At 43.4% G+C, this 14,494-nt stretch overlaps 2 protein-coding genes across 20 annotated transcripts in view; one reads left to right on the forward strand and one right to left on the reverse strand.

Moving 5' to 3' along the window:
* Positions 1 to 1,130, reverse strand: part of LOC310669042 (uncharacterized protein) — a 143,241-nt gene extending 142,111 nt beyond the window's left edge. For all 11 annotated transcript variants that reach the window (XR_014506970.1, XR_014506971.1, XR_014506972.1 and 8 more), the window contains exon 1: positions 863 to 1,130. Coding sequence is in view for 4 of the 11 variants with exons in the window: in XM_083422545.1 (XP_083278671.1) it covers positions 863 to 893 (31 nt within the window). In the remaining 7 variants the exon portion in view is untranslated. The remainder of the gene's footprint in view (positions 1 to 862) is intronic.
* A 1,796-nt stretch (positions 1,131 to 2,926) lies between these two features.
* On the forward strand, positions 2,927 to 13,969 carry LOC310669040 (protein EOLA1-like). Of its 9 annotated transcripts, none has more exons than XM_083422539.1 (3): positions 2,927 to 3,247; positions 9,295 to 9,581; positions 11,342 to 13,969. In XM_083422539.1, the coding sequence occupies exons 2-3, from the start codon at positions 9,329 to 9,331 to the stop codon at positions 11,563 to 11,565; spliced, it is 477 nt and encodes a 158-aa protein (XP_083278665.1). In that variant the 5' UTR covers positions 2,927 to 3,247; positions 9,295 to 9,328; the 3' UTR covers positions 11,566 to 13,969. The 9 variants fall into 9 exon arrangements, with proteins under 9 accessions (XP_083278665.1, XP_083278661.1, XP_083278663.1 ...); XM_083422535.1 differs by having other exon boundaries at positions 2,928 to 3,247; positions 9,210 to 9,581; XM_083422537.1 differs by lacking the exon at positions 2,927 to 3,247 and adding an exon at positions 3,342 to 3,390.
* Positions 13,970 to 14,494: the final 525 nt, after the last annotated feature.

Below are 14,494 nucleotides of genomic sequence, written 5' to 3' on the forward strand. Positions count from 1 at the left end.
AAAGGATTATTTTATTGCCTTCTGTAAATGAAAATGCATTTTCCAGCTTCAGATACAACAACGTACCAAGACTACTTATAAAATCAGACTTATGCAATAGTATAGTTCTGAATAACTTGACGGTTTTGATTTTTCATATCTTGGCGTATCTTCCTGGATATTTAATCAGGAAAAAATCAAGTACTGAGTAGATTGAACAAAAACATATCTTCTATTCCTGTATTGCAGGGGGTTAGACTAGATGACCTTTGGGTTCATTCCAATTCTACAATTCTATGGTTCTATGATCCTATTCATATCAGAGTTGATACTTGATAAATATTAAATAGGCATTGTCATAGCAAATTATGTAAGCAAAAACTCAGTTTCTTCCTTTTTAACACATCATATGTAGATAGAATCATGTAGCATTTAAGATACGCAGATACTGACTATATCACAAATCTATGTACATTCAAATCCACAAAATAAACAGATAGTTTCTGTAACTACTAGAACTTCATATTGACTTGTCTTACATGGCTATTGTAAAGATTGCTGTGGACCCTGAAGAAGAACAGATTTAACATTTAAGCCCTGGCATAATGCAGAGGGTCTTACTTTCAATCAGGGCTGACAAGGTGAGGCAACTGCCTCAGGCGGCAGGATCCACAGGGGCCTTTAATGAATGTACTGGACACTGCTGCTGCCGTGGTGGCAGCAACAGCTGTTTCGCGCTCCTTGGAGGCTGGATCTGGTCCCCCTTGCCACATCTACAGTGGTCTCTTGGTGACTAGGAGGCACTGCTGGTCTCCTCCACCCTTGCCCCCAATGTAGATCTTTGTCCCCACCCCCCTTGCCCCCAATGTAGATCTTCACTTACCCCTTCTTGCCTGGCAGCAGGAAGACGCCATTTTCTGGTTTCCCTCAGGTGACAAAAATCACTTGGGCCAGTCCTGCTTTGGACACATGGTACACAACAGTTTGGTCAATTGCAATAACAAAAGAATTAACTAATCAAATGAAAGTTACTCAAGGCAAGTCAGCTCACTTTTCCTTTTACAGTATGGTTACCAGATTTTTTTCAATGAATCCAGGGACACTTTTTTGGGGGGGAGGGGGAGGCTGAGTAGCAACAGGGAGTCAGTAGTGGGGATAGCGAGGCAAAAGCACACATGCATATTGTATAAAGGTGCAAAGCCCTTCTTTCGCACCCTGTGAAACATAAATGCAGTTTTTTTAAAAACTGGGCAACAGAGCGCTGCCTGCCCGTGACACCCGAGCCTTCCCTGATCTCCTGCCCCCTTCCTCCTTTGTTTTGACTGATCAGGGGAGGCTCAGGAGTCACGGGCGGGCAGCGCGCTGCTGCCCAGTTTTTTAAAGAAACTCTGCACATTTATGTTTCACAGGGTGCAAAAAAGGCTTTGCACCTTGCCTGGCAGAGAAACTATGTGCCTTTCATCCCTCCTGGGCAACACCCGCCCGCCCGCCCACCTGTGACTCTGAAGCCTCCCCCAATCTGTCAAAACAAAGGGGGAAGGGGGCAAGAGATCTGTACCACCGGACATCCCTAGTTCCCCTTCAGCAGTGGCAGAGGCAGCAAGCAGCTCCTGAAGCCAGCCAGAGCCAACTGAGCTACCAGGCTGCTGAGGCTGCCACTGCCACGTTTCCCGGGGACAGATTTGCAAATCTGGGGACATCCCAGGGATGGAATTTGTCCAGGTACAGATTTGCAAATCCCGGGACTGTCCCTGGGAACCTGGAACATCTGGTAACCCTATTTTACAGCACTTGGTAACCGTTTCTAGACTAGGTGAAAACAGAAGACCACAAAAGATCACCACCACACTCTCATTTAAGCTTGTAGAATGGTTTCTTGAATTAAGCCAATACAGATATATGGAACATTCATAACTTTTATTCTTGTAGCATGTTGTGTTGACTAATATGTTGTAATGTTCTTTGTTGGTTGTATAATTCTGTTGACCTAAAAATGAATAAAAACATGTATATAAAAAACAAAAGTCCTGGCTGGATCAAGCCCTTGGCCCATCTAGTCCAGCTTTCGGTTCACAGTGGCTGCCAAGGTGCCTATAGGAAACCCACAAGCAGAACCTGAATGCAATAGTCAGCGCTTTTCCTGCTTGTGATTACTAGCCATTGGTATTCAGAGGCATATTGTCTCCATCAGTGGAGGCAGCCATTGTGGCTAGTAGCCTTATCCTCCATGAATTTTTCTAATCCCCTTGTCAAATCCATCACTACATCTTGTGGTAGTGAATTTCAAAGTTAATTTTCAATGTGTTGTGGAAAGTACTTTGCTTTGTCTGCCCTCTTATCTGATTACCAGAAATATGTATCTACAAATACACATGATTACCATATTCACCATTGGCCAAACCTCCATATTTCTCATGCTGGTTGGGTGTTGCCATTTAACACTCTTACACAGCTCCTCAGTTTATCCAAGTGAAGGGTTGTTACTTCATCCTGGCCATCAAATGATCAGTCTGATGATCATGGACTTACATTGGGGTGCTGGGCTTGGTGGAGAGGTTTAATCTGCCCAACCTGGTGCAATGTATTTGCCACCAAGATCTGTGAGGTCTTATCTTATGGGGTGCAGAAAAAAAAATCCTGGGAGTGCTGCATCAGACCTGTGCCAGGGGTTATTCATTCCTACATTATACTGTATTAATAATAATAATAATAATAAATAAATAAATAAAAAACAACTTTATCACTAATCGTTATAAGAGAGAACTCTACAACTAGGTCACATTTCAGCAACTTGCACTATGTCTAGATGAGATATATGACAGTGAAATAAACCCACACACTGTTTAAAATCCGTATCCCTCTGGAAGGGGGTTGCCATGCTGTGGATGCACGACCTGACTCTGTCGCGGCGCGACGGCCGTCTGAAGAGATAACTACACGGCAGGGAATGAAGACGAGAAAATCTCTCAACCTGGCCTACCTCGCAGGGCAGTTGTGAGGACAGACGTAGAGGGGGAATACGCCTTCGCACGCCGCCTTGGCCGATTAAAGCGAAGCGAAGCTGCTAAATAAAACTCTTCCCTGCAGGCGCTGCTCGCTATTTCCTCTGAGGCGAAGCGGCAGGGGAAAGAGAGCCCCCCCTCCCCCGCTTCCGGCGCCATGATTTCCATCTCATGAGGAGAGAAAGGAGGGAGGCGAGCATCGTATGAATAAACTGCGCTCTTCGCAGCCTGGGGAACGGCGGAGCCGAGCATTGCCGCGGCGGGAGGTGAGGGCGCTGCGCGGAAAGCAGGATAGGGGGCGGCAGAGAGGCCGCGGCTTCGGCCGGCCTCCAACCTTGGCGGGCGAGGGCGGGGCGCGTGAAGGGACAGGAATAGACCGAGGGCGGGAGAGAGGCCTGGGCGCCGTGGGGTGAGCTGTCTCGCGGAACTCCCCGCCTCAGGATTTCGGCCTGGTTCGGAGGGGCGGGGATAGCCAGTGATCGCACCGGGGGCAAGAAGTACATCAGCAAGCAGTACATCTGCTAGGTAAGCGGGAAGCTAGACTCCCTCGGGAGGTTTCAAAACAGAGATCGGGTGACCCTCTGCTGCGATTCCTGCATCGCAGGGGGTTGGGCTAGATCAGGGGCGTAGCAACGGGGGTGCGGACCACAGCAGGTGCCAGGCTGAAGGGGGGTACCATTTGGCGCGTCCCCCCCCACCGCCCGCGACTCCCCCAAATCCAGAGAGTGGCAAAGCGGCTGCTGCCGCTCTCCCCCTTCCCTCGGCTCGCTGTAGGCTTGGGGGGGGCGAATGTCACTCTCCTTCAGCCTGAAAAGGGGGGGGGGGTCCACATTCGGCCCATAGCTGTCAACTATCCGCTTTTCTTGCGAGGAATCCTATTCGGAATAAGGGAATGTCCCTTTAAAAAAGGGAAAGCTTGACAGCTATGATTCGGTCCCCCCTCCCGCCCGCGACTCCCCATGGGGCAAGTGAGGTGGTCTTGGCCAGTCACAGGATCTGCTGGGAGAGGAGTGTACCAACGTCCGGAAATGGGTAGGGAGGCCAAAGCCAAAACGAAGCAAATTCTGGTCAGTGTTACCACAGCTTTAAAGCAGAAAGCTTCCAGGGGCGAATAAGCTCAATAGTGGCTGGGGAAAGAGCGGACACTCCCCGCACCTAGATCTGCTAATGGTACGGTCTGAAGAGATTGAGTCCCGCGCATGCGGGAGAGCAGAAACACGGAAATAAGAAAAGTAAAGAGTCAACCCTAGGAGCTTCACTTCCCTTGCGCTGTGTTCGCGGCTCCTCTTTCCTCTCCTCAGCCTTCGCACTAGTGGAGAGGGTTGGAGGAGCCAGGCTGCAAGCTTATGCACACTTCCCCGCGAGTAAACCTGGTCGAAGTTTGTTGGATTTACTTGCTGAGTAAACATTGCTTGGGGCTGCGCTGATAATAGTCCCCAATTTAAAAGGAAGAGCCAGGATAGATAGCTTTCTCCTCTTTTCCTTAAAGAGAACTTCATGCAGCTTTACCAAGTGCATAATGACAACAATCACACACACACACAAAAAAAAAACACCAGATGGAGGCGGAGCTGGAATAGCTCAGTCAGCCTGTAGGTGCTTCACCTAAATTTCATAGTATTGTGCTGCTGCTGTCAAAAGTACAAGCGCCCATCCCCTTAGTAAACTTGCTTTTGGCTAGTGCCTTATGATGGCTTTGTGGTACCAGATCTTATAACATTTATTTTAAAAAAGAGAAACAGCACCCCAGTGTCCCCCTTCAACCAACCAACCAAAAGTAAATATTCCTGCAGAAAAATACATAAAAAGCAAACCATAGCTGCGTCTATAGGAAGAATATTCCAAGCTCCACAGTTGGGTAATAACCTTTATTAGGGTCAACTTCAGAAGCCACAAAAAAAGGGGGCAAGCTTTAGAATTTCCCAGATAATTTATGGAGAACTTGAAAGCACAGCCCGTTTCTATGACACTCCCCCCCCCTTATTTTTTTTTTAAAAAACGGACTTTAAATGGCTTGCAACTTACTAGCTGAAACAGGGTTTCAGGTCTGATGGGAGCTGAGCTTGGGAGGGGGCAAAAGGAAAGGTTTTGTGGAAGCTCCTGAAACAGCAATTGAGGAGTTGATGCACGTGCAGAGGAGGAAAAACACAGGGAGAAAGAAATGGCAGGGCAGAGAAAGCTGAAAACAAAGGAAAAAAATTGCATATGGAAAGCAGTGAGGAGTCATGGCCAGGGAGGAAGTGACAGCAGATCATGAGCTTAAAATACTTTTATTTAATAAAAAGGAGTGTTCAGGATGCTACTGGTGTTCTCTGGGCAGCTATTTTGGGGTGGAGGACAAAGTCCAGAGGGGGCACCTGCTTCCTCCTCCCCCTCCACCAATGCTCTGCTTCTGGGCTCCCCAGAGGTGAGAAAACAGGATGCTGGCCTCTTGCTGGGACTCCACAGAGGAGAGAGGGAAGGGGAAGAGAAATTAGAAGTCAGGCTAGGACCTGGGAGAACCAGGGTTTGAATCCCCACTCAGCCATCAAGCTGCCTGGATGACCTTGGAGCAGTCTCTCAGTCAACCTTCCAAGATTGTTGTGAGTGGGTTGGGAGAACCATACAGGCCACTGTGACCTTGCAGGAGGTGGCGTATAAATGTAAAAAGTAAAAAAATAAAATAAAGGGCCGTCCCTCTTTGCGTGATTTCTCTCTCCCTCTGCCCAACTTCATCTCGGACTCATGAAAATATTGCAAGCAAGAGTGCTCCTGAGCACATGCAGACAGCACTTTTTCTTCAGTAACTACAGCCAGTCCTGGCACATCAAGATTCAGAGAGGAAGGCTAACCCCTAGGTGAGGAGGCTAGGCAAATTGGAAGTCGCTTGAAGGCACCCACAATACGTTTCTTTCGGAAACTTGGGCACCAAGTTTACCCCGTCTCCATTTCTATTTTTTTATTATTATTATTATTATTATTATTATTATTATTATTATTATTATTATTATTTGTTAACGACCCTTCGCTCTAAGGCCCTGGGCTGGGTTGCAGCCATTTAAAATACAGCGTTAAAAGCAGTTTTAAAATTACAATCACTAAAAATAAAAAGAAACAGTAGCATCTTATAAAAAATGCCATTGCTGGGCTTTATAGGAAAAGGTTCTGTTTTGCAGGCGTTAAAATAGTTAGGTGTAGAATGTGATTCTATGTGTGATTATTCAGAAGCAAGATCCCATATTAGTTCTAATGTCTTATTAAAACATCTGAAGCTGCTAAAAGAATGAAGAAACCAGGACCACTTTAACAAATTTATTTAGGGCTCCACATGTCACCATCATAAACGCTAAGCCCTCTTTCTGACGCTAAACTAAAACTTGATGGATTATTGATAATGGCCTATTTCATGAAATATTCTGCTGGGTCTGTTTATGGATTATTGAAATGGTGTTACTGAAATGTATTGTTACGGTTTTGTGCTACACATTTGTGCCTTAACTTTTTTATAAGTTGTTTAGAGATTTCTTGTAGTAAGTGACTAATAAGTCATATAGGTAGCAATACTAATATTCAAAATGTTTTAAACATTGGAGTAAAATGACTATGGGATGTATAAAATATAGGCTGAGATTATTATTCATTTATTCAACAGAATTTGCGTGCCAATTAATTGTAAAGAAAATCTCTTAAGTGGTTGAGTTTAAAGTATGGAACAAAAACACAGTGATCATTCACAACAAAAGTAATTAGTGATAACATAATCAGCCTTAATTTGCTATGTTAATTAATATATGTAGTTAGATAGAAAACCACTACATTTATAGCTATAGACGTGATCTTCTTTTTTAACAATATTTTTATTCATTTTCAAGTTGCACATCACACATAAAACATAACAAACAACACATTAACTACATTGCTTAAAATATCAAATCAGATTCTTACAGTTCACGCCAAAAAAACTTCCCACGTATTACCATGAGATATCTGGGGGTTAAACACATAGTCTTCTTAGTTAAGGTTGGGGGGGCTGTTGCCATTGGACAACAGCCCCCCACCCTTGCCCCTGTGGCTTTTTGGAAATCAGGGACCTCTAGCAGCCTAGGCGCTATGTAGGGAGCATGCTTTCCCCTCCGGAACCAGCCCAGACAAGCGGGGATAGCGCTCCATGTGCCCAGACATTGCTGGCAAGGCGCAAAGGTGCCTTTGGAGACTGGGCCAGCTCCACTGGGCGGGGGTGACAAAAAAAATTATTCACTGGGTACCACCTGACCTTGCTACAGTACGTACTCTGGGCTAGATGACCCATCAGGACCCCTTTCAACTCCGTGATTCCATAATTCATTAACTGCTTCCTGCACTGCAGGGGGTTGAGGTAGATGACCCTTGGGAACCGCACTCCCACCCTTCCCTCTACAGCGACTCCCTCCCTCCCAGCCCGGCTGCAAGGAAAAGCCATGGGTTAGCCAGGTGAGGTTTAGTCTCTGTAACTGGCAACTCACACTGGTGCTAAAAGGTGGTGGAGGTGTGGAGGGTAGTGAAGACAAGTGCAGCATGGGCTTAGGAGGAGGCTTCCCTCAGAGAGAGAGAAAGGAAAGATCCTGCTGCATGCCACGGGAACTGCTCCCTAGGAAGCATCCTCTCTTAAACCTCCTCCTTGTGGGGATTAGTTTTAGTTCCCAAATTTCATAGTAGTAGTCCTGGGCTGCTTGGCCCTTTGACTAGTTCTGTTTTTCCTCCTGTAGAAACTACGCAAGACCCTCTCCTTTAAAAGTTTACATCAACTTCCCAAGTGTCAAAAAAAGGTTATTTATGTATGCCATTAGTGCACCCTGTGTTTCGTTAGCCCCAAAATGGAAAATGAGCGAGGTCCCAACTAAAGGAAGAGTGGCGTCTTAAGTTGACGGAATATGCACAACTCACAGATTTAACATATAGAATAAGAGAACAAGAAGAACATACGTTTAGAGAAGATTGGAAAACGTTTATTGAATATATGGGGGGGAATTGTGTACACTTGAAAACGTGGGCAGCATTAAGATAAATTCAGCAGTGTAAATAAGTTTTGAATACTGAATGGTTTAGTTTTTGTAAAAATAAAAAAGCAGGGATTTATGATATGCAAAATGAACCATGGAAAGAGAAGAAGGGAAGGTATTTTAAGGATGTTTAAAGCAGTATTCTAAATTGTAAAAGAAGAAAAGTTACACACACACACACACACACACACACACATATAAAGTTTAAAACAACACCTGACTTTTACTTAGCGTTCTTGCAGCTGCAGATTAAATAGGTGATGCATACGGTGGATGTTTCTTGAATTGCTAACACGGTCTTTCCATAGCTGTCAGCCTTCCCTTTTTTTGCGGGAAATTCCCTTATTCGAGCACTGCTTCCCGTTGCTATCCCGGATTGTTTGATATCCCATAGACTGTCCCCAGGACAGGTGAGGCTTCTGATCCCTCATTTTCAAATCTGAAAGTTGACAGCTATGTCTTTCGTAGATTAAAGTGTCACAGACTAACTGACTCTGAGGTGGCACAACAGAACATAACCTGCTGCTCTAACTGCTAAGATGTAACTGCCATAACGGTTCCAACTGCTGCAGGGTGTATGACATCAAAGGGTTCTGCAGATCTCGCGATTAAACCTTTACGCATGCATTTTGGACACCGGCCTCCTGCCCCCCGCATTTATGTGCACATGGGACTAAAATGGTCAGCAAAGGGTCTGCTTCGTGAGCCAAGGTGGGCTGGAATGACAGCTATTTGAAATACTGTGCTGTGTAAAATAAAAAGGAGATTCATGTGGTAGTTGAGGATCTCTGTGGCATCGCTTAGGGCACACCATTTTAGCGGGCGAGACATAGCTTTAGCAAACGTCCTCAGTGAGAAGAGGTCTTGAAAACATGTTTTTGGGAGTGAGAAGTCCAAATGCGCTGCTATTTACGTGATTTAGACAGCATTTCACTTGGTAAACCTACAATGGAGGAAGAAGCCCATAAACTGCTTTCAGAAACCGAATAATTTCAATTTCACCTTCTGAAAAGTCAGGTAGTGCTTAATAATAATTATATTACTACATAATATAACTGCAACTATTTTGCAATCATTTTTAATGTTTTCTAAACAATTTTACACACATTTTACTTACAAAACTAAATTACATTAATTCAACTGAAATATCTTTTGAATTCCCACGTCATGTTGCAGCTTTTAAGCACCCCTCATTTTTTTAATTTGGCAGGCAGATTCATGCAATCGCTGAACACTTGCCAAGAGAGAATATGTGTTCCTCATTCTGGTTTTAAATTGTTTATTTGGAAATAAAGGTGATGCAAGAAAGGACTAAAGAAGTAAAGAAGAATGAAGTTTCCCTGCCTTTCCTTCCGGCAACCTTATGCTGGGTTGGTTTTAAACGAAGTAAAAACAATAGAGACCCGTTGGCGACCATTGCTGGCCCAGTACGAGTCCTGTACCATTGCTGTCCACATTGCTTTTAAAGACTGGGACAACAAAGCCTGGAAAGACATTCTCACAAACAGGCTTGGGATGACAGTGACTCAAATTGAAGAGCTATTGGATGCAGGTGAAAGGTTTGGAAGAGGTGTTGTGGCAGGTAAGTGACAGTGGCTCAACTTTTAAACTTCCAGTAGACATGAAATGCTGACTTTGTAGAGTACAGTCATACCTCGGATTGAATACGCTTCGAGTTGAGTGCATTCGAGTTGCACTCCGCGGCAACCCGGAAGTAACGGAGCGCGTTACTTCCGGGTTTCGCCGCTTGCGCATGTGCAGACACTCAAAATAACGTCACACGCTTGCGCAGAAGCGGCGAAAAGCGGCGTGCGCAGATGTGCTGTCACTAGTTGCATTTGTTTCTAGATGCAAAAGGGGCTCCGGAACGGATCCTGTTCGTATCTAGAGGTACTACTGTATTATTATTATTATTATTATTATTATTATTATTATTATTATTATCATTTTACTTCTGCCCACCCCAGTCTAAAGAATCTGCTCATATTCTATCATGAGGATGGTGAAAGTACATTTGGGAAAATATATCCTGCACAGAACAAGGGGAAGGGTAGAGAAACTGAAAGAAGGTTCATCAAATGGTGGGTTGTTACTGCAGGACCTTTCAAGGCTATGGCCATAAAGTAGGAAGCAAATGAGCTAAGACAGCCTAGTCCCCTAGTAAATATTCAGGTTACCTCCCTGAATAATAAAAAAGAAAAGTTAACTTTTGAGCCCTTTTACTGATGAAGATTCAAGGAAAAGCATGCAATCTCTATTTTAGCCAGTTGCACACTGTGAATTTAAAGTAATACACTTCTGTATTTTATAAGAAACTTAAAGAAGGCCTTTTGTCTTACCTAGCAAGGCTCATTTACCCTGCTGCCTCAGTGGCTAACCAGACTGAGAATCCACACGAGTGCAATAACACTCCCCTCTTTGTGATCTTTCTAATCCTCTCTTGAAGTTTCCCAAGCTGGCAACTAGTGCTACATCTTGTGGTAGCAAATTTCATCGTTTAAGCTTGTGCTGCATGAAGATGCACTTCCTTTTTGCCTGTCCTAAATCTCCCCAAATTTAGCTTTATTGGTGTCATTAGGAAACTTTGCCATTCTGTTGCTTACACCTAACTCCTGATCATTTATGAACAAGTTTAAAAAGGCACTGGTCCCATAGTAGCACACTGCCTCCTTCTATTGTGAGGACTACCTATTTATTCCTACTACTCTGTGCTTCCTGTTCTTTAACTACCGGTAGTTACTGATCCACCATAGGACCCACTCTCTTATCCCATGACTGCTAAGCTTACTACAAAGGCTCTGGCTGGAAGCACCATTTGTAGCAGGATACAAACAGGACCAATGGTTTCTATACTCCTCTCATACAGACTAGTAAATAGGTTAAAGAGGGGAAAGGAAGCACTGGGGGAATGTCGCAAAGCAAGGGAAAATGCGTGAGAGAGCTGGAACTATACCACAAATACCAATTCCCCCATCTGTTAGCCTATTGGGTATCTACTTATTGTGAGAGCAAGCAACTTTTCCAGCTGTAGGGTTCCATTTATGGAGTTTGTTCCTTGCGAAGGCTCATGTGGTGTCCACACTGTTATTGTTTAGATTCCAGGAGAAGTCTGCCCACCCAGATCTTTTTAATCTCTTTTATCTCCTGACTTTTTAAAGTTTGATGCTGTCATTAAGCATTGTATTCTTCTTTGTCTTATTACTGTATTTTATTACATTATGTAAACTTCCCCAAATGCTTCAAACTGAAGGGCAGGATAAAGTCCTGCAAATAAAAATAAATAGGCCAGTAATTTCATTTTTTAGGAAGAAAATTATAGCAATATTTGTGTTTTAAATACAGGACTAATTGACATTGGGGAGACATCACAATGCCCAGAACTCTTGCCTCCTGAAGACATTTTGGTACTAGAAAATAAAGCCATCCTCTCAGGCCTGGAGCAGAAATACCTGACAGTTATTTCAAACCCCAGATGGTTGTTGGAACCTATTCCTACACGAGGACGCAAAGATGTCTGGCAGGTGGACATCCCAGAGGAATTGATTCCTTCTATGGACTACTCCTGAAGATTTTTTTCTTTATGGTCCCTTAACTCTACATTTTCCAAGCTACTGAAGTGGAATCATTTTCTTCTACTGACCTTAATGCAGACCACTATTATAAAGTGAGCAAGTGCCTTATACCTTGGTGTTATCACTCTTGCAAATGGAGAACATTAATGGAATAGTTGGGGTCACCAGTAAAAGTATGCTTTGATGAAGCTTCTTAGATGTGGATTATTGTGAATTATCCATCTTAGGTCCAAGCTATCTGAAAGACCGTATCCGCCCACACAAGCCTGCCCAGATGTTGAGATCTTCATGGGAGGCCTTTCTCTTTGTTCTGCCACCTTCACAGGCATGCACAGGAGGGGATGTGGTGGAGGGCCTTCTTGGTGGCTGCTCCCAGACTTTGGAACTCACTTCCTAGAGAAGCTAGACTGGCTCCCTCCTTGTTGTTCTTCTGCCAACAGATGAAAGATGTTTTTGTTCCAACAGGCTTTGAGAAACTGACTGCTTTTAATGAAAGGGCTGGTGCCATGCCATTTTTCTGTAATTATTGGCATGTTTCAAACAGGTCTTAAATAAGTATGTAGTTTTAATTCTATCATTGTTTAATTGTAGTTTAATAATTGATTTTCCTGTTTTTAGTGGTTCTTGTTTTTATCTGTAAACCACTTTAAGTTCCATGGGGGGGGGGGGAGAGGAGTATAAATAAATATTAATCACCATCATTTCCATCCACATTATGGAATATTAAACACTTTTTCTTAATTAAGTGAAATAAACAGATCATCAGTTAATCCCACTCCCTCCCCCAGAGCTTTCACTCTTAATTCCTCTGCTCCTATTGGGTCTATGGTCTCATCACAAATGGCTAATCCATGCCCTCCACCCCTTTTTAGTAAACTCATTTAAATGCTCCATTCAGAGTCTTCCTCACTACTTTGCAACTGCCCTTTCAGCTTCCTATGCCCTTTGTGCTATTTGTGGATGTAATGCTGTACACAGTACTATGCTTCTATAGAAATGAATCCTGTTACAGTGGTACCTCAGGTTACATATGCTTCAGGTTACATACGCTTCAGGTTACAGACTCTGCTAACCCAGAAATAGTACCTTGCGTTAAGAACTTTGAGAACAGAAATTGCACAGCAGCAGTGCAGCAGCAGCTGGAGGCCCCATTAGCTAAAGTGGTGCTTCAGGTTAAGAACAGTTTCACGTTAAGAACGGACCTCCGGAATGAATTAAGTACTTAACCCAAGGTACCACTGTACATAGAAATGCTATGGATGTTTATTAAACCTGCTAAGGAGGATGTGGTCTACTTTTCTTTAGATCAGGGGTGGGTAACTGATAACACTCTAGTTGTTCCTGGGGTAGAGTTCCCATCACACCTGGCCAGGAGTCATCCTGGCTGGTGCAGATGGGAACTGGAGTCCAGCAACATCTACAGTGCCAAAGGTTCACCATCCTTTGTTTTATTATGCTGCTCAGCCACACTCCCTTTCCCCATAGGTCAGTGGTAGGCTCTGCTATGTTGACCAAGACTAAGGATGAGGACAGGAAATGCCACCTCAATGACCTTGGCACCATAGGGATGTAAAGGTATTTCTGCTTCCCATACCGGAGTTCAATGTGATGTTTTATTCTAAGAATGTTTGGCAGGTCACTTGGGCCTCTCAGAGGTATAAAGTGAGATTTTTTAGCATTCTGAATTTTCTTTGGGCCAGTGCATTTTTAGTGTGTGCATATAAAATCATCTATGTAAAAAGCATTTATGAGTTATGACAGCTAGTTAAGATTCACATGGATTGCACCATTTTTAGAACTCCCCTACTAATTGAAATTGAAATACTTTGTTGTCACTTGTACAACTTGTATACAGTGAGATTACACAAGCACCCCCCACTCAGCTCTCTTAATTCCCCTCGTTTACTGACACTCACCCACATTGTTTTCCTCTGCAAAATGAGCTACGGGACTCTGCAGCTCCCAGCCCGGAGAACTACATTTTGGCACAAAATGGCGCCTTCCCTCCCCACCAGAAAAGAAAGAGTGATTGAAGATAGACATCAGTATCTGCTGCCCTGTGAATCCTGCTGCCTAAGGCAGTCGCCTCACTTTGCTTCATGGGTGGGCCAGCCCTGAAGTGAGCCCTGGCAAGCAAAGTATTTCAAAAAGTGATTATATCCATTCTTTCCTTCTTTCTGAGTAATTCTGGACATCTTAAAAGCTTGTTACATCTACAGGTAGATGTTAATATTTAACAGTCCAACTGCTCTTTTAGAATATGACAAATTGTTATCTATGCTTTAATATTACTATGTAATTTACTTGCTATTATTGTAATTTTGATATAATGTGGCATCCAGTGTACCAGTACTTCTGAAATACTCCACAATAAAAACAGTAGCTACATTTCAATACAGTACCGTATATGAAAGTAGGATTATTAGAAACACTGGTTTTTATTTCAAAACATTTGTTGTTGTTCTTCCAGACATGTATTTGCCCAATTATCTAGAATCTAGATCTCATAACAGAAGCTGGCGCCATGACAGAAATCTGAAGCAGTTTATAGATGAATGTCAAACCTCATAATGAACACACAATATATTATTTATTATTGCATCATATTCGGATCTTTGGGGGGGGGGAATTCTGTTTCATTGAGTATCCTAGATTTTTAAAAAAGCATATATTAAAAAAATATACAAACACATGAAAGAATTAAGTAACAAACATGAGGCTTTCACTGTAAAGCAAAATGCCGCTTTAAAACTGGCTGAAAACTACCACAATGATTTCTTTCACGCCTTTTGTGACCTTAACATGTCAACTGTGCAGCAGTGAATGTGGCAACTTCCCTGGCTTTTTATAAAATCCAATCATTGGTTATTCAATGTCAGAGCTGGCTTTTCATACTAAGTGTTTGCTTAGGTTGGGGATGAGA

This window comes from Podarcis tiliguerta (genome assembly GCF_965153285.1).
Source record: "Podarcis tiliguerta genome assembly, chromosome: Z".
NCBI lineage: Eukaryota > Metazoa > Chordata > Lepidosauria > Squamata > Lacertidae > Podarcis > Podarcis tiliguerta.

Coding starts and splice junctions, on each gene's coding strand:
- LOC310669040 (XM_083422539.1), top strand. CDS start 9,329: ATGAAGTTTCCCTGCCTTTCCTTCCGGCAACCTTATGCTGGGTTGGTT. Junction 9,582..11,341: donor TGGAAGAGGTGTTGTGGCAG/GTAAGTGACAGT, acceptor TTTTAAATACAG/GACTAATTGACATTGGGGAG.